At 52.2% G+C, this 23780-nt stretch overlaps 1 protein-coding gene across 1 annotated transcript; it reads left to right on the forward strand.

Annotated features, from left to right (window-relative positions):
• The first annotated feature begins 1276 nt into the window (after window positions 1–1276).
• Window positions 1277–10624, forward strand: Klhl36 (kelch-like family member 36). Its single transcript, XM_013013030.1, has 4 exons — window positions 1277–1352; window positions 4902–5975; window positions 7486–7643; window positions 9391–10624. Exons 1-4 carry the CDS (start codon window positions 1293–1295, stop codon window positions 9944–9946), a joined length of 1848 nt encoding a protein of 615 aa, XP_012868484.1. The 5' UTR covers window positions 1277–1292; the 3' UTR covers window positions 9947–10624.
• Window positions 10625–23780: the final 13156 nt, after the last annotated feature.

Here is a 23780-nt window from a genome sequence, read left to right on the forward strand (position 1 = left end):
GAAGGTCAGAAGGGTGCAGAGGGGTCATAAGCACTTGTGCACATTCATGTTCAAGGCAAGGCACAGGCCATGGCTTTCCCTGGTTCCAGCATTGATTGCTTCAGGGTTTAGAAGAGTTAGGAAGCCTCCAGGTTGGAATCTGCCAGAGCCTGGACTGTCTGATGGTGGGGGTCAGTTACTTCCCCTCTGCTGTCCCAGCCTCCTCTATAAACCACCTTGCTGGCCTTGTAGGAGGAGTAAATGAGTCTAGAATGCACTTTATACAAGTTAGTCCTCTCTGGGCCCCATCCTTAATCTCAGGATGATACTTTCCAAGCATGCTCTTCAAGAAATCTGGGCCACATTTAATGCTTTCAGCTGAGGGCCTGAGTTTTAGAGCTGGACAGATCCAGGTTTGTCTGTCAGTTGTGTTCTAGCTTTGTGTCCAGTTTCTCTCCCCTCCCCTTCCTCCCTTTCCCTTTCCTTCTCCTTCCTTCTCTTTCTACCTTTGTTTCTTTTTTGGGATTTGAACTCAGGGCCCCTTGCTAATCAGGTGGTCTGCCACTTGAGCCAGCCCTGTGACAACAAATTTTATTTTTTTTTTCTTTCCTTGGGCTGGGAATGGAGCCCAGGGACTCAGGCGTGCTAGGCAAACTCTCTACCACTGAACTAATCTCTCCATCTCTAAGAATCCTCATCTGTGAAATGGGGTAGGTGGCATCTACTTGGCTGGCTTGATTTAGGAGTTTAATGAGAAGGCACAAGGAAGGAAATGACTTAGGTTTGGCTCCGAGACCGTAGTCTGACTCTGAATTGATACTGGGAGTCAGTATAACCTTGATTTTAACAAAAGGCCTGCCTGGCTCAGCTTAGGCACTAAGAGGAGATTTGCCAGGTACCAGTGGCAAACACCTATAATCCTAGCTACTCAAGAGGCTGAGGATCATAGTTCAAAACCAGCATGGGCAGGAAAGTCCATGAGATATCCTGTCTCCAAAAGCCAGAAGTAGAAGTGTGGTACAAACAGTAAAGTACCAACCTTGAGCAAAAAAGCCAAGAGAGAGTCTGAGCTCCTGAGTTCAAGCCTCAGTACTAACATTTTAAAGAAAAAAAAAAAAGGATGTTATATTCTAGGTGACTGGCTTATGGCCCCAGAGAGTTCTGTAGGTCTGTTCACTCCACCATGCTGGAATTCTTTTCACACCGACTGTCTCATACCTCCAGCAAGACCTGCAGCTAAGAAACCACCTACAGCAGGTGGTGCGTGCCTGCTCAGGAATTGTGTTGTTGTTGCAGGGTTGTGACCACTTACAATGGAGGGAAGCAGACCGACGCGAGTGTCCAGGCCCTACAAGATCAGCGAGTCCTCAAAGGTCTGTGAACGGTTGCTCTGGAGTATGCTGGCGTCCTGCATGAGGGCTCTTGGTGTCCTCACTGTTTATCATGGCATTATAGAACTGCCTCTGTGCAGATTCTTTCTTCCTTCATTCCCTGTATCAGCTCCAGGAGCTGGACAGGACTGAATAGAAGCATGGGGTTTTTGTCTCCATTTAGGGGGTCAACAATTCCAAGGATGGGGGGCTGGCAAGGTGCCTCAGTGGTAGAGCGCTTGCCTTGCATGCCTGAGGCCCTGGGTTCGATTCCTTAGCACCACATAAGAAAAAAGCCGGAAGTGGCACTGTGGCTCAAGTGGTAGAGCACTAGCCTTGAGCTGAAGAGCTGAGGGACAGCGCCCAGGCCCAGAGTTCAGGCCCCACGACCGGACCCAAAAAAAAACAAAAACAATTCCAAGGATGGGTCCCATGGGAACTCCAAAACTTAGAGGCTCTATGCACCCGATGTAAGGATTCAGGATCCTCTCTCCTGCTCATGAGTCTTTTAAGATACCAAGAATGAGTACGGTGAGGCATGAGAGGCTGGGCACCTAGCTGGCTGCATCAGAATGGCCCTGCAGAGGAGGGGAAGGAGGCCAGCTAGAAAAGCCATTGCCTGCATCCATTTGCCACTCCTTCAGTTTAAAGTCTGAGAGCAGGATCTGTCACAAAGTCTGGGGGACTTGGGGGGACATTCCCCATGTATTCATCTCTCCTGATTATAAATACGAATACTGCCCTGTTCACTTTAGAAGTGTCCCTTTTGGAGATTAAATTTTGTGATTAGTTAGCCAGGCACTGGCTCATGCCTATAATCCTAGCTACTTAGCAGCTGAGATCATGGTTTGAGGCCAACCAGGACAGACACTTGAGACCACTTTTCAACCAGATGCTGGGCCCTGTGGTATGCACTGCCGTCCCAGTGCTGTGAAAGAACAAGACTGGGAGGATCATGACTGCAGGGTAGAAAAGTGACTGAAATTCCTTCTCCATGGAAAGAGGCTGGGCATGGTCGCACATCCCTGTCATTCCAGCTACAGTGGGAGGCCTTAAATAGGCAGATTGCTAGCCAAGAAGATGCCTGTGCAGAAAGTGAGACCCTCTCAAAAATAACTAGCGCAACAAGGGCTGGACGTGTGGCTCAGCAATAGAGCACCTGCCTAGCAAACAGGAGGCCTTGAGTTCAAACCCCATTAATGCCAAATAAGGAAATAAAACTCAGCCATTTACTGTATGTTTACTTCTTCTTCTTCTTTTTTTTTTGTCGGTCGTGGGGCTTGAACTCTGGGTCTGGGCACTGTCCCAGAGCTCTTCAGTTCTCAAGGTGAGCCCTCTACCGTTTGAGCCACAGCGCCAGTTCTGGTTTTCTAGTGATTTATTGGAGATTGAGTCTCACAGACGGGCTGGGAAGGTGGCTCAGTGGTAGAGCGCTTGCCTTGCATGCATGAGGCCCTGGGTTCGATTCCTCAGCAGCACATAAGCAGGGAGAAAAAAAGCCGGAAGTGGTACTGTGGCTCAGGTGGTAGAGCACTAGCCTTGAGTGAAGAGCTAAGGGACAGCGCCCAGGCCTTGAGTTTAGGCCCACGACCAGACCCCCCCCCCAAAAAAAAAGAGTCTCACAAAATTTCCTGCCCAGGTTGGCTTTGAACTGTGATCCTCAGAGCTCAGCCTCCTGAGTAGCTAGGAGTGAGCCACTGATGCCCAACTTGTATGTTTACTTTAGATTGTGCATTATCTTTATGCTGTGGCCCCTAAAGGGGTACAGAGGGACTGTACAGTTGGTCTTTATGTATGAAGCACAGCTATACTTCTATTACTTAGACAGACCTGGAGCTCAGGCTGTAAAATTTCAAGTGTGGGAAGGGGGTTATTAGGATAAAATACCTTAAAAGCCTTCTTGGTGGCAAAGGGAATGGAGCAGCCTGAGGACTGAGAGCAGGGGAGAAGGCCTTGGAGATGCACGTGGAAGAAAACAGGGTGTCATTTGGAGAAGAGGGGGTTCTGCACAGTGGTCCAGTGCCATGTGAGTTTGCCAAGAAGACTCCAGCAGCCGTGTGGTCGCATTCTCCGTGGAAACCCCAAGGGGCCCAACTGCCCTCAATGGTACTTTGTTTCCAACCTTGGCTGCTGAGACAGCTGAGTGTCACTGGCTGCCTTCGATAGCATCCAGGGTCTCTGTCCTTTCAAGCCCCAGGGGAGCTCTCAGGGATAAAGGTTCCTGAGTCCTTCATGATTATGCCTCCCTTCCCACTTGTCTACCTGCCCCCCCACACACACTTAAACACAATGCTTGATGCTTTTGCCAGAAGGCTGGCCATGCCTCTAGCCCCATGTTTAAGTTTCTAATTTTTTTTAAATTTTATTTGTCTGCTGTGGGGCTTGAACTCTGGGCTGGGCTCTGTCCCTCAGCTCTTCAGCTCAAGGTGAGCACTCTACCACTTGAGCTACAGTGCCACTTCCGGTTTTCTGGTGGTTTATTGGAGATGAGAGTCTCATGGTCTTTCTTGCCCACGCTGGCTTTGAAATGTGATCCTCAGATCTCAGCCTCCTGAGTAGCTAGGATTACAGGTGTGAGCCACCAGTGCTGGCTTTTATTTATGTCTGTATCAATACTGGGGCTTGAACTTGGCCTCAAGTTCTCATTTGGCTTTTTCACTCAGTGCTGGTACTCTGCCACTTGAGCCACACTTTCACTTCTGACTTTTTGGTGGTTAATTAGAGATAAGAGTCTCATGGACTTTCCTGCCTGGGCTGGCTTTTTCTTTTTTAGGTTGTGGAGCTTGAACTCAGGGCCTGGGCACTGTCCCTGAGCCTCTTTGTGCTCAAGGCTAGTGCTCTACCACAGCCATTTCTGCTTTTTGAGTGGTTAACTGGAGATAAGAGTCTCTTGGGGGACTTCTCTGCCTGTGCTGGCTTTGAACTGCAATGCTCAGATGACCCAGCCTCCTGAGAAGCTAGGATTACAGGTGTAAGCCACCAGTGCCCGTCTGTTTCTAACATCTTAAAAAGATAACCAGTGTGTGGGCTGGTGTGCCCACACTAGATCGCTAGTGTGCCCTGGCAGCTGTGCACACTGAGCACGCCATGTAGCTTGTAGCCAGCACCCAGGTGGAAACCCTGGGTGGAATCATCGGTGGACACACTGTATGTGTATGTCTGCCTCAGACCCCCCCCCCCACCGGGAAGGGGCTATGACAAGTCATCACCCTGAAGTGGGTGGGTCCACTTTGGTGACATAGATTCCTCACCCCTTCAGCTGAGCTGAAATGCTCAGACCACACCATGGTCAGGGCCCAGGTAGAGGAGGACATACCTGTCAGCCCAGAGCCAGCATCAGTATGAGAAAATGGGTGCACGTGTGTGTGCGCATGCACACACACACACATACATGCACACAGAGCACCTGTACCTCCTCTGATGCGGTCTCACGTCTTTACTATTTCACACTATGTGATTCAAAACGCTGCTCGAGCCTTGGGCTGACCGTAGGCCCAGCGTGCGCAGGGCCGCTGGCAGGTCCTTCCTCTCCTCACCTCCCCCTCCACGCAGGTGTACCACTGGGCCGACCACTCGAGCACCGTGCTACAGCGGCTGAATGAGCAGCGGCTTCGAGGCCTCTTCTGTGACATCGTCCTGGTGGCTGATGAGCAGCGGGTGCCAGCCCATCGCAACCTGCTGGCGGTGTGCAGCGATTACTTCAACTCCATGTTCACGCTGGGCATGCGGGAGGCCTTCCAGAAGGAGGTGGAGCTGATCGGTGCCTCCTCCATCGGGCTCAAGGCTGTGGTGGACTTCCTGTATGGGGGGGAACTGGCCCTGGATGGCGGTAACATCGACTACGTCCTGGAGACAGCACACCTGCTGCAGATCTGGACGGTGGTGGACTTCTGCTGCGAGTACCTGGAGCAGGAGGTGAGCGAGGACAACTACCTGTACCTGCAGGAGCTGGCCTCCATCTATAGCCTCAAGCGGCTGGACACCTTCATCGACGGCTTCGTCCTGAGCCACTTCGGCACGCTCTCCTTCACGCCCGACTTCCTGCAGAACATCTCCATGCAGAAGCTGTGCGTGTACCTGAGCAGCAGCCAGGTGCAGCGCGAGTGTGAGCACGACCTGCTGCAGGCCGCCCTGCAGTGGCTGACGCAGCAGCCGGAGCGCGAGGCGCACGCCCACCGGGTGCTGGAGAACATCCACTTCCCGCTCATCCCCAAGAACGACCTGCTGCACCGCGTCAAGCCCGCTGTGTGCTCGCTGCTGCCTCGGGAGGCCCACTGTGAAGGCTTCATCGAGGAGGCCGTGAACTACCACAACAACCTGGCCGCGCAGCCCGTCCTGCAGACCAAGCGCACTGCGCTGCGCACCAACCAGGAGTGCCTGCTGTTCGTGGGCGGCGAGGTCTCCGAGCGGTGTCTGGAGCTCAGTGATGACACCTGCTACCTGGACTCCAAGAGCCAGCAGTGGGTCAAGGAGACGCCGCTGCCCGCCCGGCGGAGTCACCACTGCGTCGCGGTGCTGGGCGGCTTCATCTTCATCGCAGGCGGCAGCTTCTCGAGGGACAACGGAGGGGATGCGGCCTCCAATCTTCTTTATAGGTATGACCCCCGCTGTAAACAGTGGATCAAGGTGAGATTAAAGCCACATTACTTCTTTTCTCTCCAGGCTTCTTGGTTTCCTTAACCTTCTGACCTCCCCTCCCCTCTCTTGGCCTCCATGACCACCCTCGGTCTGAGCGAGGTGTGACCTCCCCTGTCAGCCCTGCCTGGGACACCAGGTTCTCTTGGGCCTCCACCTTGGCAGACGCGTAATGTGTGTGACACAGTGGTCACCTGCCTGGGGTTGTAATTGAGCTCTTGAGACTGAAGCCCAGGTGGGCCATTTTCTCCCTTCCTTTCCCCTGCCCCTGCCCCTGCCCCTCCCTCTCCACTCCCCCTGCTTCTCTTTGTGCTGGTCCTGGGGCTTGAACTCAAGGCCTGGGCACGGTCCCTTAGCTTTTTTTGTTCAAGGCTGGCACTCTGTTACTCAAGCTACTGCTCTACTTTTGGTGTTTGGGTAGTTAATTGGAGATAAGAGTCTCAGACTTCCTACCCAGGCTGCCTTAGGGCTGCAGTCCTCAAATCTCAGCCTCCTGAGTAGCTAGGTTGACAGGTGTGAGCCAGCAGAGTCTGATTCAATTTTATTCCATTTCAACTAAGCTGTTACATATAAACGGCCACCAGACTGTCTATGAGACTGTAGCTCATACAAGGTTTCCCCATGCTTGGAGGTGTTTTTGTAGTTGTTTTCTGGAGGCTACAGAGCCCTCCCTTCCCCCGCCCCCCAATCCTGAGCAGTCTCAAAGCATGGTCCTGGCGCTAAACTAGCTCCTGTTGTGAGCCCCTTGCTGACAGCTTCATAGCCCTCCTGTGTCCTGTAGGACTTATACCCACGTGTGTCCTGCTGGGGTTACAGTTTTTTGAAAAGCTTGGGTCTACTCTCTAACTTGTTTTTAGTTTTTTTCTTTTTTGCCAGCTGGGGGGCTTCAACTCTGTGCCTGGGCTCTGTCCTTGAGCTTCATGTTTGCTTAAGACTAGCACTTTACCACTTGAGCCAGAGTGCCACACCTGGCTTTTTCTGAGTAATTTATTGGAGATAAGAGTCTCACAGCTTGAGCTGGCTTCGAACCCTGATCTCTCAGATCTCAGCCTCCTGAGTAGCTAGGATTACAGGTGTGAGCCACTGGTATGTGGCACTTTCTACCTTCTAGCTGAGTACCATGTTCTACTCTGTTAACACTGATGGCAGTATTCTTTATAGCCAGGGCTGGGGAGGGGGGAGGTGGCTAATGGCCACATGGGCGGTCCCAGGGGACACATAGATGAGCAAGATGAGATTTTCTTCCAGAAAAAAAAACCAAAACGCTGAAGTGGCAGATCTGAGCTGTGTGCTCTGCAGAAGCCTAGTGAGCCAAATGAATTTGGAGACTGATTCAGTCTGAAGACAGCTTGTGGGTCTCTGAGAAGCCCCTGCTTCTTCCGGCTCACCTCCTCTTCCAGCTCCCTCGGCCCTGCCTCCCCTCGGGCTGTGCACTCCGTGGCATGGTTGGGCAACGTGGTGCAGGGTGGGGAAGGGAAGCTTCAGGCATCTCGCCCCACAGGTGGCCTCCATGAACCAGCGTCGTGTGGACTTCTACCTGGCCTCCATCGAAAACATGCTGGTGGCCATTGGTGGCCGAAATGAGAATGGCGCGCTGTCGTCTGTCGAAGCCTACAGTCCCAAGACCGACTCCTGGTCCTACGTGGCCGGCTTGCCAAGGTAAGGGGGCTCGCTGCAGGCTCTTCCAGCATGCGGCTTCCACGGATAGAGTCCAGCCCACCTGCCTTCAGAATCTTTAGCCTCCAGTTCTCAGGGAAAGTCTTGTCTACACACAGCCGCGGGTGAGCCGTGAGGGGCCGAGGGCTTGGAGATCCCAGGCTCTGCCTTCAGACTGCCTGAGTGTAAGTGTCAGCTTTGCTGCTAAGACAGGCATCCCCCAGTTTGCGTCCACTCACTTCCTCAGCTTCAGAATCCGTTGAGCTGTATCCGTAAGGGATCGGCTGGGGGCTACTGAGCTCAGAGGGAGGAGCCCCAGCCACCCGCCGGCAGAGCAGCGCCATTGCAGTGACCCACAGCATTGCTGGGAGGGCAAGATGAGGTCCTGCAGCAGGGGACACCCAGCAGCGCAGGATTTCTCACCCTCTGAGCCCTGCGGCCAGGCGTCACCTGCAGTACCAACCTCCCGTGGCTCCTGGAACGCTGTCTCTCTGCGGGACCTATCCAGGCTTCCTGGGGACGTGGGCCCCCCGTTAGAATGGGGGTTGAGTGTACGCTGTTTGAAAGTCACCGTTGGAGAGTGAGTCCACACCCTCTGTTCCTAGATGTCCACTTCCAGACACAGGTTCAGGAAGCTGCTGGACGCCTGCCCTCTGGCTCTCTTTTACTTTTGGTGCCGGTGCTGAGACTTGAACCCAGGGCCTTGGGTTCTCACTTGGCATTTTTACTCATGACTGGTAACTCCACCATGTGAGCCAGACACTGCCAGTCTGGTTCATAAGAGAATCTTGTAGACTCTCCTTCCTAGGCTGGCTTCCAACCTAAACAGCCAGGATCGCAGACATGAGCCATGGTTTCCCAAATTGGAATCCTTTTTACTTATTCACTCACTTACTTTACTTTGGCAATACTCAGGTTTGAACTCAGGGCCTGATACATGCTTGGCAGGTAGTCTACCACTTGAGCCGCACCCTCCATCCCTGGACAAGTATTAGGTAGCCGGTCGCACGGCTCTGGGAGCTGAGTGTCACTGGGGATGGGCCAGGGGGCTTTTTTTTTTTTTTAATCAGTTGTGGGGCTTGAACTCTGGGCCTGGGCGCTGTCCCTCAGCTCTTCAGCTCAAGGCAAGTGCTCTACCACTTGAGCCACTGCTCCACTTCCAGTTTTCTGGTGTTTAATTGGAGACAAGAGTCTCATAGACTTTCCTGCCTGGGCTGGCTTTGAACCGTGATTCTCAGATCTCAGCCTCCTGAGTAGCTAGGGTGACAGTTGTGAGCCACTGGTGCCCGGCCCCGGACACTTTCTGTCAGGAGTTCCTGGTGGCCCCTGTGCCACCTACCCTGTGTACCAGGGTAACAGTGAGCCAGCCCAGACCCCTGCTCTCGCTTAAGTTTGATGCTTTATCATCTCGTTTTCCAGATGGCAGGTCTCTCCCTCAGTGGCCTGCGGCCTTCCTTGGCCCCAGTCACTAGAAGGGGAGTGCCTCTGTTATCAGCAGGGAAATGAAGATTCAGAGGAGGGCAGAGCGGGGCTGTAGCCAGGCGGCCTGACGCACGGCTGACTTGCCCTGTCCTGTTCGCCTGGCTGCTCCCCCCTTGCCCGGGGAAGCCGCCATCTGTAGGGCTGTGGAGGATGCCTGTTCCCTATTTCCCCTTGGTGCCAGCAGCCCCCATTTTAGAGAACACCAATCTGTGTCCTGTGTAGGCAAAGCTGTCCACACCGCACCCTTCCACCGCTCTTTCCCGGGCAGGTTCACCTACGGCCACGCAGGCACCATCTACAAAGACTTCGTGTACATTTCGGGGGGCCACGACTACCAGATCGGTCCGTACCGCAAGAACCTGCTGTGCTACGACCACCGCACCAACGTGTGGGAGGAGCGGCGGCCCATGATCACCGCCCGCGGCTGGCACAGCATGTGCAGCCTGGGTGAGAGCATCTACGCCGTGGGCGGCAGCGACGACCACGTGGAGTCGATGGAGCGCTTTGACGTGCTGGCCGTGGAGGCCTACAGCCCGCAGTGCAATCAGTGGACACGCGTGGCGCCTCTGCTACAGGCCAATAGTGAGTCGGGTGTGGCGGTGTGGGAGGGCCGCATCTACATCCTGGGCGGCTACAGCTGGGAGAACACGGCCTTCTCCAGGGCTGTGCAGGTGTACGACCGCGAGGCCGACCGCTGGACCAGGGGCCCCGACCTGCCCAAGGCCATCGCCGGCGTCTCCGCCTGTGTCTGTGCCCTCAAGCCGCGGCTGGAGGACAAGAAGAAGAAGGGCAAGGGCAAGCGTCACCAGGACCGGGGCCAATGACCCGGCGCACACCAGCGCCGCCTGCACTGGCGTGACTCCGTAGCAACTTTTTGTACTTCTACGACGCTTCATATTTCTACCATACCACAGTAACCAACTAGATATTCCACGTAACTGGTATTATCTTGCTTAGGCAATTAAACCTAGGCCCAGGTGATGTCTGTCAGGCCCTCCTCCTGGAATCCCCTTAACCGTCACCCTGAGAGTGAGCTCATGGGATGTGCAGGAATTTTTGTAGTGAAACTTGGGGTCTCAAATGGATGTTTCAGATCACCTAGCCTGAGCTTTCCCAAACCTGCTGAGCTTTTTTTTTTTTTTCTCTTCATTTTTGGCTGAGTTTTATGAAAAAACAAAAACAAAAAAACAGGTTCCAGGGCCCTTCCTGAGGCTGAGCAAGTGCAGCTCTGAGGAGAGACCCAGACACATTCACAGCCACAGTGAGGCCCAGCTGTCTGTTTCATGAGTGAAGACTCAGATGGTCCGCCAGGGTGAGGGAGCGGCCCAGAGCGGCCCAGGGTCCTGCAGCTTCCTGGACAGTCACGCAAGACACCCAGACCTCTTACCGCCCCTTGCTGGCATTTCTTACCCGATGATTTAGGTCCAGATAATCCCATTTCTCCTGGCAGGTAATTTTCCTGAATTCAGAGGGAAGGAAGGAAAGAGTTCTGAGGGAAAGAAGGAAGGAAAGAGGAAGAAAGGAAGGAAGGGAGGAAAAAATAGCATGAAGCTATTTACAAATGTCGACAGTTTGGACTTTGTTTTACTGTTGCATTACTGATGTATACTAAGCTCTTAAATCTACACTTATTTCTCAGGAAAGCATAGACATTGTTGAGCGCATGTAGTAGTTGTCTGAGCTTTGGGCCAGCACTAAGAGCTCCTCCACATAAGCTTGCTGGTCCCCAGGGAGGTGGTGGAGAACACCCAACATCAAGTGAAACAAACTCTGGTTCCAGTTACTACTGCTAGGAGGTTTGGTGGTGCTCAGAAGAGACCTTTTTTTTTTTATTATTTTTTTTTTTGGTGCTGGTACTGGGAGCTTGAACTCAGGGCCTGAACACTGTCCTTTACCTTTATTTTTCCCCAGTCCTGGGGCTTGAACTCAGGTCCTGAGCTTCTTTTTACTTAAGGCTAGCACTTACTTAAGCCAAAGTTCCGCTTCTGGCTTTTTATGCTTATGTGGTACTAAGAAGTTGAGCCCAGGGCTTCATGCATGCTAGGCAAGCGCACTGCCACTGAGCCACATTCCCAGCCCTCCTTTAGCTTTTTTGTGCAAGGCTGGTGCTCCACCACTTGAGCTCCAGTTCTACTTCTGGCTTTTTGCTGGTTAATTGGAGAGAAGAGTTTCACGAATTTTCCTGCCCAAGCTAGCTTTGAACAGCAGTCCTCAGATCTCAGCTTCCTAAGTAGCTAGGATGACAGGTGAGCCACCAGCACCCAACAAAGACTTTGCTCTTCAACAAATGCTCATTCACCCCCTTTCCTCACACCACAGGCTCAGGGGGAGTCTCACAGGCTCCTGCCAGGTGACAGATGGATCTGTGTGCAGGCTCTGCGGCCTCTCCCCTCCTGCCAGGCTTCACTGTGGCTTTGATCTACCACAGGCCACAGGGCTGAGGAGAGTCCCTGTGTGGCCTGGCAGGCTGCGGGGATGCAGTCTCTGTGCTCTGTAGCCTTCTGTGTGCTCATGGCTCTGGGAAGTTCCACATTAACGGTTAACCTTTAACCAACATTCCTAAGCTTTGAGCCTGCAACTCTGTTCTCTGTCTCACACGTAGTCCCAGACCTCTGGGAACACACTTTGCAGCTCTCCCCAGCCCCCATCCTAGGACAGGCTTGATGACATGAGGGTCCGTTCGCAGCCACGGCATAGTGGATGTGGCCTGAGTGGGCAGTGTGGCACATCGGCACTTAGAAAAACCCCATGAGCAGTGGTAGAGCGGGATGGTCGGGAGGTGAGACTGTTGATTGGCGCTCCAGCCAGCGTCCTTTGTGCCTGCCTCGTGACCAGGCTGCATGCTGGCCTGGAGCCTGACCTCCTCGTCCTTTAAAGACTGGTATGTACGGTTCATCTTGGGGACCAGCCTCCAAGTTGACAGCATTGCCACTGCTGAGAAAGGTTGTTGAGATGGGAGACTGTAGGGCAGGTGGGGTACCTGGACCAGATGTGTGAACCTGAGTCTGCCCACTCCACTGGGCAACCCGACTGGGAATGGAGAAGACAAACAGGCAGAGCCGGGGGCGACTCAAGGCAGGCGGGGGGGAAGGACAGGGCACCATGCCGTGCTGCACACTGACCCCAGGGGACACTTTGCCGGTGTGGCTAAGCTGTCATGCGCCTGGCAGTGTTGGCAATTCTTGAAAACAGGTTTTTGCTTGTTTTTCTTGATTTTTCCAAATAAGCATGGCAGGTTTTTATTCCGGTTGTGATTTCTTTTTTCTTTTTTTTTGGGGGGGGAGGGGTGTCAGTCGTAGGGCTTGAACTCTGGGCCCAGTCGCTGTCCCTCAGCTCATCAGCTCAAGGCGAGCGCTCTACTGCTTGAGGCACAGCGCCACTTCCGGTTTTCTAGTGGTTTATTGGAGATTAGAGTCTCATGGACTTTCCTGCCCGGGCTGGCTTTGAACCGCGATCCTCAGAACTCAGCCTCCTGAGTAGCTAGGATTACAGGCCTGAGCCACTGGCACCCGGCCTCAGGTTGTGATTTCTCATTTTGAGAATCACTTGGGGTTTGGAACTCACCCCATTTGGAGGCCTCTTAATGGAACAAGAGAAAGGGGAGGGGGAGGGAGGGCTGTGCCGGCGGGCTGCAGGGGGCTGCATTGGGAGGCTGAGACCCTGACCCCTGCCCTCCCGCCCTGCCACCCCTGTAACACAGCGGGGCGGAGCTTGGAGACCTCACACTGGGGCCACACCCTGTGTACCTCCCACCTGTCCCTAGATGATAGGGGGACTTAGGAGGGGCCCCAGAAGCTCACTCTAGGGGGCTTGGGGCATTCAGATCAGGGTGGGAAGCTCAATGTCAAAGGGAAGGGAGATTTCCTCCTCCCAGGCCTGCGGTCTGCTCTGCCACTTCCCCTGTGTTCTGTGGCCCAGGTAGCCAGGCCCTGAGGCAAGAAGGCCCTTCCCATCACCTGCTTCAGGATCTCCCTTCCTTCTTGACCCTGCAGGATCCCGGGTGTCAGGCTTGGCCGGCACCAGCTCTCAGGCTCTGGTGGCCGTAGCTGGGCTCCCAGCCTCTTGGTGTGGGTCTCCTGGTATCTCCAAGAATGTGGAGGATCTGGGAGGGGAATGGGTGTGCAGAGCGGTTCCCAAGTGCCCCCCCCCAGACCCTGACCCCTGCATCCTCCAAGCTGGCTGTTTTTAGAGATTTTTGAAATGTTTTGATACTTTTTGATACAATTTGCTAAATTACCATTTTGTAGATTATCAGCCAGGTTCTCCACCTCATCCCCTCCCTTGGGCCTTTTGATTTGCCGGGATAATAAATGCCCAGTGGTCAGTGCCAGGACCTGGCCTAATGTAGCATTGTCCTCAATCTTTGCCCATCCATGAATTTTGTAAAGTCACACGTGGCCCCCAGTGGGGCCATCCCTGCCCCCGAGTGATCTAGAGGGCACTGATTGGCCAAGAGGCCCAGTAATGCCCTTTGTTCCTGAGCTTCTACCTCAGTAGTGGGCAGAGTGGCAAGGACACCTGTGAGCAGTTCCTGCGTTCCTCATACCGGTCATTTCTCCAGCAGCTGCACGCTGAGCCCTGTTCTCTTCCCGTCCGCCCCATCTTGTAAGACGCCCTGATGGGACCTCCACAGAACCCGCACAGCCCTCCTCAGCTTTGCAGGTGTCTCCTTCCTTCCCTCCCTCCCTCCCTCCCTCCCTCCCTCCCTCCCTTCCTTTCTTTCTTTCCTTCTTTCTTCCTTTCTTTCTACATGGATAGAAAAGTTTAGGGAATGACTCAAGAACTAGTCCTTTGATTGCCTTAGTTAAACATTGAATGAATGTAACATTTTCGGGGTGGGGGGGCAGAGGGGTTTGCCTTCCCTGTCCGTTTTCTCTGAGAGAGATGCACTTCCACCCTTTGGAAGTTACCTTCAGGCCGTTTTGCAGGTTTGATTGGCATGGAAGAAAGGTTTGGCTTGACGGTGGCTCAGCCACCAGCCCCTTTCGGTGATCAAGTGACTCGTTTGATATGTTCTGGCTACTGATGTCACTGGAATGTGTAATTGTAGTTTTTAATTGCTTGCTTTTGTATTTATAGTTTCATGACATAGTTTTTCTGTCTTGGCTCCTTTAATTAATTTTCTGCACGTTGCTTTGGTTTTCTTTTTAATTCCATACAGAGTATTCAACTCTTAAGATGCATTAAAACAATGTGATTGATAGGGTATGGTGTATTTTATTTTATTATGACCTTCCTAGCCTTGTGTAGTTGTTGTAATAATCTTTATTTCCATTTTCTCTGCCCTTTGAAAGGGAGCCCTTTGCATGTTAAGCCCAAATACAATTTGGAAGTGCACCAGGCTTTTGGTATGTGTGGGAGGCCAGGGTGTTTCCACTCAGCTTTCTTGTGCTCTGACTGCCCAGTTCACCCCGACGTCTGTCCACCTCCCACGCCACGCCAAGGCTCGCGGACCTGAAGTGAAACCAGCGCCTCGCATTTGTGTCAACTGGGCTAATTTGGCTCAAAGAGAAACATGGAGCGTACAGGAAGGAGAGCCTCAGATGAGGGGTTGGTTATTCTCGGGAAGACGCGAGGCCTTTCTGTGAGGGCCTCGGCCTCGGCTTGATCCTCTGCCCTTGGGGTTGGCCGGGCCACCTGCCCGCCAGCTGTCAGCACTGCGCACCCACCACACCGGGCAGCGGGGTTGCGTCATAGCAGCGCCAGAAGACGCAGCGTTTTCCCAGGGAGGAGTCCACAGCTCCCTGGCCATTGGGCAGTCCTAGGGAGCAGGGATGGCTTGGGGCCTCTGGAAGCAGGCTCCAAACAAGGGTGTGAACGTAGGAGCAAGCCCCGTGGGAAGTGCGGTGTTACGGACACCCAAGGGCTCAGGACTGCAAGCCTAGGTACTCAGGTTCAGGTCTGAGGATTGTGGCTCCAAGCTAGCAGAGGCAGAAAAATCCACAAGACTTTGTTTGTTTATTGCTGGTCCTGGGGCTTGAACTCAGGGCCTGGTGCTGTCCCTGAGCTGCTTTTGCTTAAGGCTAGCAAGCCACCACTTGAGCCACAGCCTCGCTTTTGGCTTTTTCTGTGTCAGTGGTACTAAGGAATCGAACCCAGGACTTCATGCGTGCTAGGCAAGCACTCTCCCACTAAGTCACATTCCCAGCCCTGGCTGTTGGTTTTTTAACTTGTTTTATGTGAGTATGCCCATACACATGTGTGCCCGTCCTGGGGTTTGGACCGTAGGTGCTGTCCCTGAGCTTTTGGGCTCAAGGCTGGTGCTATACCACGCAAGCTGCACTTGTGGCTTTCTGCTGGTTAATTGGAGGTAAGAGCCTCAAGGACTTTCTTGCCCAGATTAGCTTTGAACCTTCAGCCTCAGATCTCAGCCATACAAATATCTAGGATTACAGGCATGAGCCACCAGCCCCTGACTTCCATGAGGCTCTTATCTCCAGTTAACTAGAAAAATGCCAGATTGGAGGTGTGGCTCAAGTGGTAGAATACAGGTGTTGTGTTCAAGCCCAGGACTGGCAACAAAAAAGAGAAAAGCTAAGCAAGGCCTTGAGTTCAAGACCCAGTATTGGCACACACCCACGCACACATACAGGCCCTGCTGTGTATCAGGCAGACACTGTTGGGGCTGCAAACAGGAGACAAGCATCAGGGTACCTGCTCCATAACTGGCCTGTGGCCACACCCCAGGTGAGGTAGGAATGAGGAATACAGAGGTACCAAAACCCTCTGACTGATACCTGGTCAGTAACATTACACATGTCAGTTATTCAACTATTCAGCAAACTCAGCAAGAGTGGTGGGAGGCAGGGCAGGCCAGCAGGGCAAGGGAAGCACAGAGGGCTGTGGTCCCACTCGGCTCTCCGTAGGAAAGCTCCGGCTGCTACAGGGACAGGCAGGCATGGTGCTGGGCATGGTGGTGCACATGTGTGGTTCCAGCACTGGGGAAGCTGACACAGAAGGATCACGAATTTCAGGCCAACCTGAGCTACAAAGGAAGACTCTCAAAATACACAAAAACAGAAATCAAGTAGTATGCAAATCATGGTGTTCAGCGCATTTTCGGAAAACCTATCTGATGACTGAATGAAGGGATGTCCATGATGGCTGTAGGACCCCTCAGGACAGCAGGTAACTGACTTAAACACATGAAAGTACTCAGAACAGGCCTGGGTGCCAGTTGAGTTGTGCCTGTAATCTTAGCTACTCAGGAGGCTGAGACCGAGACTCCATTTCCAGTTAACCAGCAAAATGCCATCATGGAAGTACGTCTTAGGTGGGAGTGTACCAGTGGCAAGCAAGCCAAGGCAGAGCAGAGGCCCTGAACTCAAGCCCCAGTGTCAGTACAGATACAGCACTACAAGTGTAACACTAGGGCAGAATTTCGCCTCATTCATCAAATACCATGTCGCCTGAGAGTCATGGGGCTTGAACTCAGGGTCTCGGGGCTGCCTTTGAACGTTTTTGTTCATGGCTGCCACTCTACCACTTTGAGCCACTTCGTTTTCTGGTGGCTAATTGGAGATCAGAGTCTCACAGCCCTTCCTGCCTGGGCTGGCTTTAAAACCACGATCCTCAGATCTCAGCCTCCTTTTTTTTTTTTTTTTTGTCGGCCGTGGGGCTTGTATTCTGGGCCTGGGCGCTGTCCCTCAGCTCTTCAGCTCAAGGCTAGCGAGCGCTCTACCACTTGAGCCACAGCACCACTTCCGGCTTTTTCTGCTTATGTGGTGCTGAGGAATCGAACCCAGGGCCTCATGCATGCAAGGCAAGCACTCTACCACTGAACTACCTTCCCAGCCCCATGTCTCAGCCTCCTGAGTAGCTAGGATTACAGGCGTGAGCCACCAGCGCCCGGCACTCAGCCTCCTTTAGTATCTAGGATCACCCGGTGAGCCACCAATGCCTGGCTCCTGTTTGGATTTTGAACTTGGGGAGTGAGAAGGACATGGTGTGTCTGAAGCCTGTGAGAGTGCAGGCCTGAGGGCTTCCTCCAGAGGGCGCTCTGAAGCAGCATGCACCAGCTGGGGAAATACCAATTGTTAGCCTGCCCCAGGCTGACTCAACCAGCCTCTCCCGGGGTGGCCTCCCCATGATGCTGCTGCCCCCACAGGCAACAATCAACTGTATCCAGTGCTCTGGTTAAAACCTGAGCCAGGAGCTTCTCCCTGGTGAAGCACTGCCCGCAGCTTCCAGGCTGGCGTTACCTCTGCTGGGGCCTCACACCTGCTGGTATCCCAGTCAGCACCTCCAAGCCTCTTCCTGTTGACGCAGCAGGAAGCCCTGGGGTCCCACCCAGAGCCAGCCTCCAGCATCCGCTGGCTCCATTCCACAGGATCTTTCTTTTCTTTTTTTTAAACCAAGCATGCTGAGATAGTGATTCATCCACCCCAGGGGCCTGGCCCCACGCAGTCACCCAAAGACACTAAAAATACACTGCTACTCTACGCCTTGAGAGGTCTCCAGGTCCTCCAGTGCTTGGGCCCCTTTTTGTCCCAGGCTGAAATTCAAGAGACCTGGGTTCCTATCCAGGATTTGTCTCTCACTGGCATAGCTCAAGGTCTAACTGTGCTGCTGACCACATCTTGGTGACACAGGGTATGGAGCTTTTCACTTCAGCTCTGTTGTACATCAACCGGAATGAGACAGGTCCTTAAATTTCAATCCCTTATGTTATGGGGTAAGATGACTGGAGAACATTGGGGAGCCTCCTCATAGAAAAGGGGTGCATGCCTGTATGTTACAGCCTCTGAGACCCCATATAATGTACCTTGCTTAATTTTCCTGAGCTTGTCTGTCCCTGGATCCCTCCTTCCCATCCTCCTCTATTACTAGCTGGATATAGACATCTCTACATGTAACTCCTAAGGAAAGAGGGAAAGCAGACCTTTCTTTGGTGGGGGTGTGTGTGGGGGGGAGGGGGTGTGGGGGGGTGTCAGAGACTGGGACTCAGACCGATGCTTTCCCCCTGGCTGGTCCTCTACCGCCTGAGTCACACCTCCCACCCCAGTAGCAGACTTCTGTGTCTTTCGTCCCTGGTAGGTCAGTGACTGAGGTTACCTGTCTAGAATGAAGCCGCAAAGATACCATGGAAGACACGGCTGACCTTGGAAGACGTGCTTACCCAGGAGGGCAGTGGCTCCACACAGCTTCTGTGTTTAAGGTCTGGCTTTACGATTTTCACAGGTCTTGAATCTTGATCTGGTTACTGCATCTGTGATGGTTAATTTTATGGTCGCAGCACACATAGCAACCAGATACAGTTGCAAGTGCTTTTGAGAAAGTGGCTTTCGGATGTGGTTACCATTGACACTGATAGACGGGGAGAAAAGCAGATTGCTGTCCAGGAGGTAGGTGAGCCAGATCCAATCAGTGGAAAGCCTTCTAAGAATCAAGAGCGATCCCCCCTACAGAGACAGCCTTTGAATTTGGACTGGAATATCAGCGATTCTCTGGGTCTCTAGGCCAGCCAGCCCATCCTGCAGATGTAAAACTTGAGTCCTTGCACTTCTTTGTGTGCTAGTTCTGGGGCTTGAACTCAGAGCCTGGGCGCATCCCTACGCTTTTGTGCTCAAGGCTGGCATTCTACCACTTGAACCACAGTTCCACTTCTGTTTTTTTGTTGGTTAATTGGCAATAGAGTGTCACAGTGTCATGGACAATTCCTGCTCAAACTGGGTTCCAACCATGATCCTCAGATCACAGCCTCCTGAGTAGCTAGGGATTACAGGTGTAAGCCACTAGCACCCAACAAGAGATTTTTATTTTTTCTATTTGCAGTACCATTTCTACTGCACCAAGCATGTGTTTGTTGCTTTTATATTTGGGCAGAAGCCAAACTGAACCCTTTTTTGTTGTTGTTGTTGTTGGTTGTGGGGCTTGAACTCTGGGCCTGGGCCCTATCCCTTCACTCTTCAGCTCAAGGCGAGCACTCTGCTGTTTGAGCATTAGCACCACTTCTAGTTTTCTAGTGGCTAATTGTTTTGGGTCCGGTCGTGGGGCCTGAACTCTGGGCCTGGGCACTCTACCACTTGAGCCACAGCGCCACTTCCGGCTTTTTTCTTTTTACTTATGTGGTGCTGAGGAATTGAACCCAAGGCCTCATGCATGCAAGGCAAGCGCTCTACCACTGAGCCACCTTCCCAGCCCTCTAGTGGCTAATTGGAGATAAGAGTCTCATGGGCTTTTCTGCCTGGGCTGACTTTGAACCGTGATCCTCAGATCTCAGCCTCCTGAATAGCTAGGATTACAGGCATGAGCTACCGGCGCCCAGCTCAAACTGGACTTTTTAAGTGGAGCTCAGGCCTCACCTCTGACCTTCATCCAGTTGGTCAGGATCATGACATTAACAGGGGGTGGGGGAATAACTAGTTTCAGGTGGAGGGTGTCCCATCTCCTCTCCCAGGATGGAGAATCTGTCCAGGATGTTGGTTTGAAAATTATTAGGCTCAGGGGTAGAGTGCTTACCTTGGGTTCGATTGCTCAGCACCACATAAACAGAAAAAGCCAGAAGTGATGCTGTGGCTCAAGTGGTAGAGCGCTCGCCTTGAGCTGAAGAGCTGAGGCCGAGTTCAGGCCCCATGACCAGCAAAAGACAAAAACAAAAAAAACAACAAAATAATTATTGTATAGGGCTGGGCCTGTGGCTTAGCAGTAGAATGCTTGCCTAGGATGCCTGAAGCCCTGGGTTTAATTCCTCAGTACCACATACACAGAAAAAAATCTAGAAGTGGTTCTGTGGCTCAAGTGATAGAGCACTAGTGAAGCTCCAGGACAGTGCCCAGGCCCTGAGTTCAAGCCCCAGGACTGGCAAAAAATAAAAATAAAATCACCGTACAACCAATTTAACAGCGGTGCTAACAGCAGCATTATCGGATATGTAAATCATTTTTATTCATCATCAAGCAAGCACAGTATAGTAATTACCTATCAACCGGTAATTATACTTGTACTATTTTTTTTTAAGCTTCCATTAAAACAAAGCATCTTAAATTGGCAAGAAACAATCTGTGTCACAAGTCAGTTAATTCCAAGACATTTGTCTGTCACCACGTTCACTAGGGTGAAATCTGACCACATGCTGGACGCCGCACACATCTCCAGGTCTGTGTGCGCTCTGCTCCCCCTATATCTCGGGGCATCTCAAGGTACAGAATAAGAAACAGAGGCTCAGACCAGAGAAGTCACTGCTAGAGGGACTGAGCTAGACTCGAGCCTAGAAGAGCTCCCCAGAAGCCAAGGACCTGAGTCACCAGGCCGTGGGCCCGTGTGCCTGCTCTCCTTGCGGGCGGGGACAGAATGGAGAGGCCATGGAAGGGAAGGGCTATGCTCTCAGAAATGCTGCCATTCTCTTAGCTGGAGGTAGTGTCCATGTGTTTGTCCTACCAGCCTGAGGGCAGTTCACGATGGGAGCTGTGGGGTAAGAGCACCTCACCTCCTCGGGGATGTTTCCCCGTCCTCCCAACCCAACAGTTCAAAGGTGCCAAGTTGGGGCTCTGGTAGTTTCATGCCTGTAATCCCAGCCACCCAGGAGGCTGAGATCTGATGATTTTGAAGCCAGCCCAGGCAGAAAGTCTGGGAAGCTCTGATCTCCATTTAATCACCAGAAAACTGGAAGTGGTGCTATGACTCAAAGTGGTAGAGCACTAGCCTTGAGCAAAAAGAGCTCAGGGACAGTGTCCAGGCCCTGAGTTCAAGCCCCACAACTGACAAAAAAAACCCTATGGAAGAATTTCTTCTACCTGCTGACCCCCCCTGTGTATTTTGTAAACAGATAGACTGACTTTCTCTTTTGTGTCTGTAAAACCTCAGGAAACTTTTCCCATGGGAAAACACACCATTCAGGGTAATGAATCTCTGTTCCTAGGTCATTTAGAACAAACTATTTTTTTTACTTTTTCTTTTGTCAGTTAAGGGGCTTGAAGTCAGGGCCTGGGTGCTGTCCTGAGTGTTTTTACTCAAGGTGAGTGCTCTACCACTTTCAGACACAGTACCACTTTCAGTTTTCTGGTGTTCACTGGAAGTAAGAGTCTCATGGACTTTCTTGCCCAGGCTGGCTTTGAACCATGATCCTCAGTTCTCAGTCTCTTGAGTCACTAGGATTTCAGGCGTGAGCCACCAGTGCCCAGCTTCAAACTATTACTTCTTTGAAAGCAGACTCACTGCTTTATGTGGACCAAGTCCTGTTTTTAGCCGCACCAGTCTGCATTACCACCTTCCTGGAGTTGCCAGTGGCAGCGTCCCAACCCTCTCAGGGCAGGAGGAGGTGGGGAAGGCCTTGGTTCTCATGGGGATTTGTGGCTGTCTCCAGTTCCAGGCCAGCAGTGTCTGAACCTTTGAGTATTCCGCCAGGTCTCTCTGCCTCTCCATCCGGCATCTGCTTGGTTCTGTGACCACAGTTGCCCCTGGCAGCCTGCCATGTCACTCAGCGAGTGTCCTGAGTGCCCCTGGATATCCAGGGAGAAGCCTGAGCGATGCCATGAGGAGACCGGGCTGTGCCCCACTCCAGGGGCCTCCATGTTGAACAGCCTGGCAGCTTGCAGGCTACGCTAGGTCCCGAGTGACTCCATGTTATCAATCAGCAGCTTGGCTGGTGTCAGTGGCTCATGCCTGTCAGCCTAGTTACTCAGGCAGCTGAGATCTGAGGATCACTATTCAAAGCCAGCCAGCCAAGAAAGCTCAGGAGTCTTTTATCTTCAATTAACCACCAAAGAAGCCAAAAGTGGAGCTGTGGCTCAAGTGATAGGGTTGGCCTTGAGAATAAAGCTAAGGGACAGCACCCAGGCCCTGAGTTCAGGCCACAGAACTTGGACAAACACACACACACACACACACACACACACACACCAGCATTTTGTTCTATGTGCAGACACCTGGTAGAATGACTACATCTTGGGATACAAGTGAATCTATCCACTCAAACCATGACGCACACTGACAAGTTCACACCTGTAATCCTACTTATTCAGGAGGCCGAGTCCTGGAGTATCACAACTGAAGACCAGACTGCGAGGAATAGTCTGTGAGACTCCCATCTCCAATTAACCAGCAAAAAAGCAGGGTTAGAGGCATGGCCAAGTGATAGAGCACCAGCAGAACAAGCCAAGCAACCATGAGGCCCTTCGTTCAAAGTTCAAACTACAGTATTGACCAAAAAAAAAATAAAATTATCACCTATCAATGAACTTAACCAATTAAATGAGGAATATGTGGACATGTGGTATACCACCTATCTCCGAAATACCAGGCCCAGGAATTCACAGAACACACCAGAACAATGCAGTCCCTCCCCTGGGTCATATAAAAGGAGAGGACACCTTACACTGGGGACAGTGGCACCAGAGATCTGTCATCAGACCAACTGGTATATGTGTCAAGGATCAACAGGTGACCATCACAGGCTTCATTTCCTGGGGCTTCGCCTCAGCTCTGAATCCCTGTGTGGCCTGACTTACCTTTGCCTACCTTCCCCTCCCAGGAAGCCTGGAGCCAGCTCCACACTGGAGGCAGGTGTGCACTTTGACACTGCTCTGTGCAACAGAGCACAACAGCTCTGACTGGGCTCTTTATGTTAATATCTTATCACTGACTCTCAGTCCAGTGCCAGTATCTCAGCCCTCTGCTCTCCTCTTCAGTCAGACCTCTAAACCCTACAGCAGTCTTAGCCATACTGGAATCTATCGCTGAGTGATGTTCACCCTGTGATCTGAGAGTTCATAGCAGTAATTAGAATTAAAGAACCTGTAATTCTGACATTGTAGAAAGACACAAGTCTCTCCCTTTCTTTCTTCCTTCATCCCTTCTGTGTGTTTGTGGTTACTGGGGCTTGAACTCAGGACCTTGAGCTCTTACTTCATTGTTGTTGTTCACTCTACCACTTGAGCTGCAGCTCCACTTCTGGCTTTTTGCTAGTTAACTGGAGATAAGCGTCTCATGGACTTTTCTCCCCTGGACTGGCTTCCAACCGCAATTTTCAGATCTCAGCCTTCTGAGTAGCTAAGATTATTGGTATGAGCTGTCTGAGCCCAGTTCAAACTCATTTCTTTTTCTTTTTTTTTTTTGGGTCCGGTCATGGGGCCTGAACTCTGGGCCTGGGCGCTGTCCCTCAGCTCTTCAGCTCAAGGCGAGTGCTCTACCACTTGAGCCACAGTGCCACTTCTGGCTTTTTTCTTTTTTCTTATGTGGTGCTGAGGAATCGAACCCAGGGCCTCGAACATGCAAGGCAAGCGCTCTACCACTGAGCCACCTTCCCAGCCCCTTATTTTTCTTTTTAAACTTACTTATTTTAGAGTAATTCTCCTCTTCAATCTGTGCATTTCTGGAGTCGGAAGACCTGGAGTTATAGGAGGTGGCAGTGGATGTCCTGGCTCACCTCCAGTTTAGTGCAGGACCTGGCAAGACCAGGCTCTGCACAGGTATTTGTTGGACAAGTGAAACCAGCTATCAGGCTTCTGAAACTTCTTTTCTTTGACTGAGACCTCTCCTGGCCTTCATCTGATAGTCAGAAACTTCTGGAGGGGCCAGAGGGGTAGCTGACCTGGCACTCAGGAAGTTTTGGGCTCCCTCCCCACCACGCACAGATCCGCATTCTAGGCTGGGGCCTTCAGCCCAGCCCTCGGGGTGCCGTTTAGAGACAGCCTGGGTAACAAACTCCTGTCTCAAAAG

The sequence above is a fragment of the Dipodomys ordii genome, unplaced genomic scaffold (genome assembly GCF_000151885.1).
Source record: "Dipodomys ordii isolate 6190 unplaced genomic scaffold, Dord_2.0 Scaffold18, whole genome shotgun sequence".
Taxonomy (NCBI): Eukaryota; Metazoa; Chordata; class Mammalia; order Rodentia; family Heteromyidae; genus Dipodomys; species Dipodomys ordii.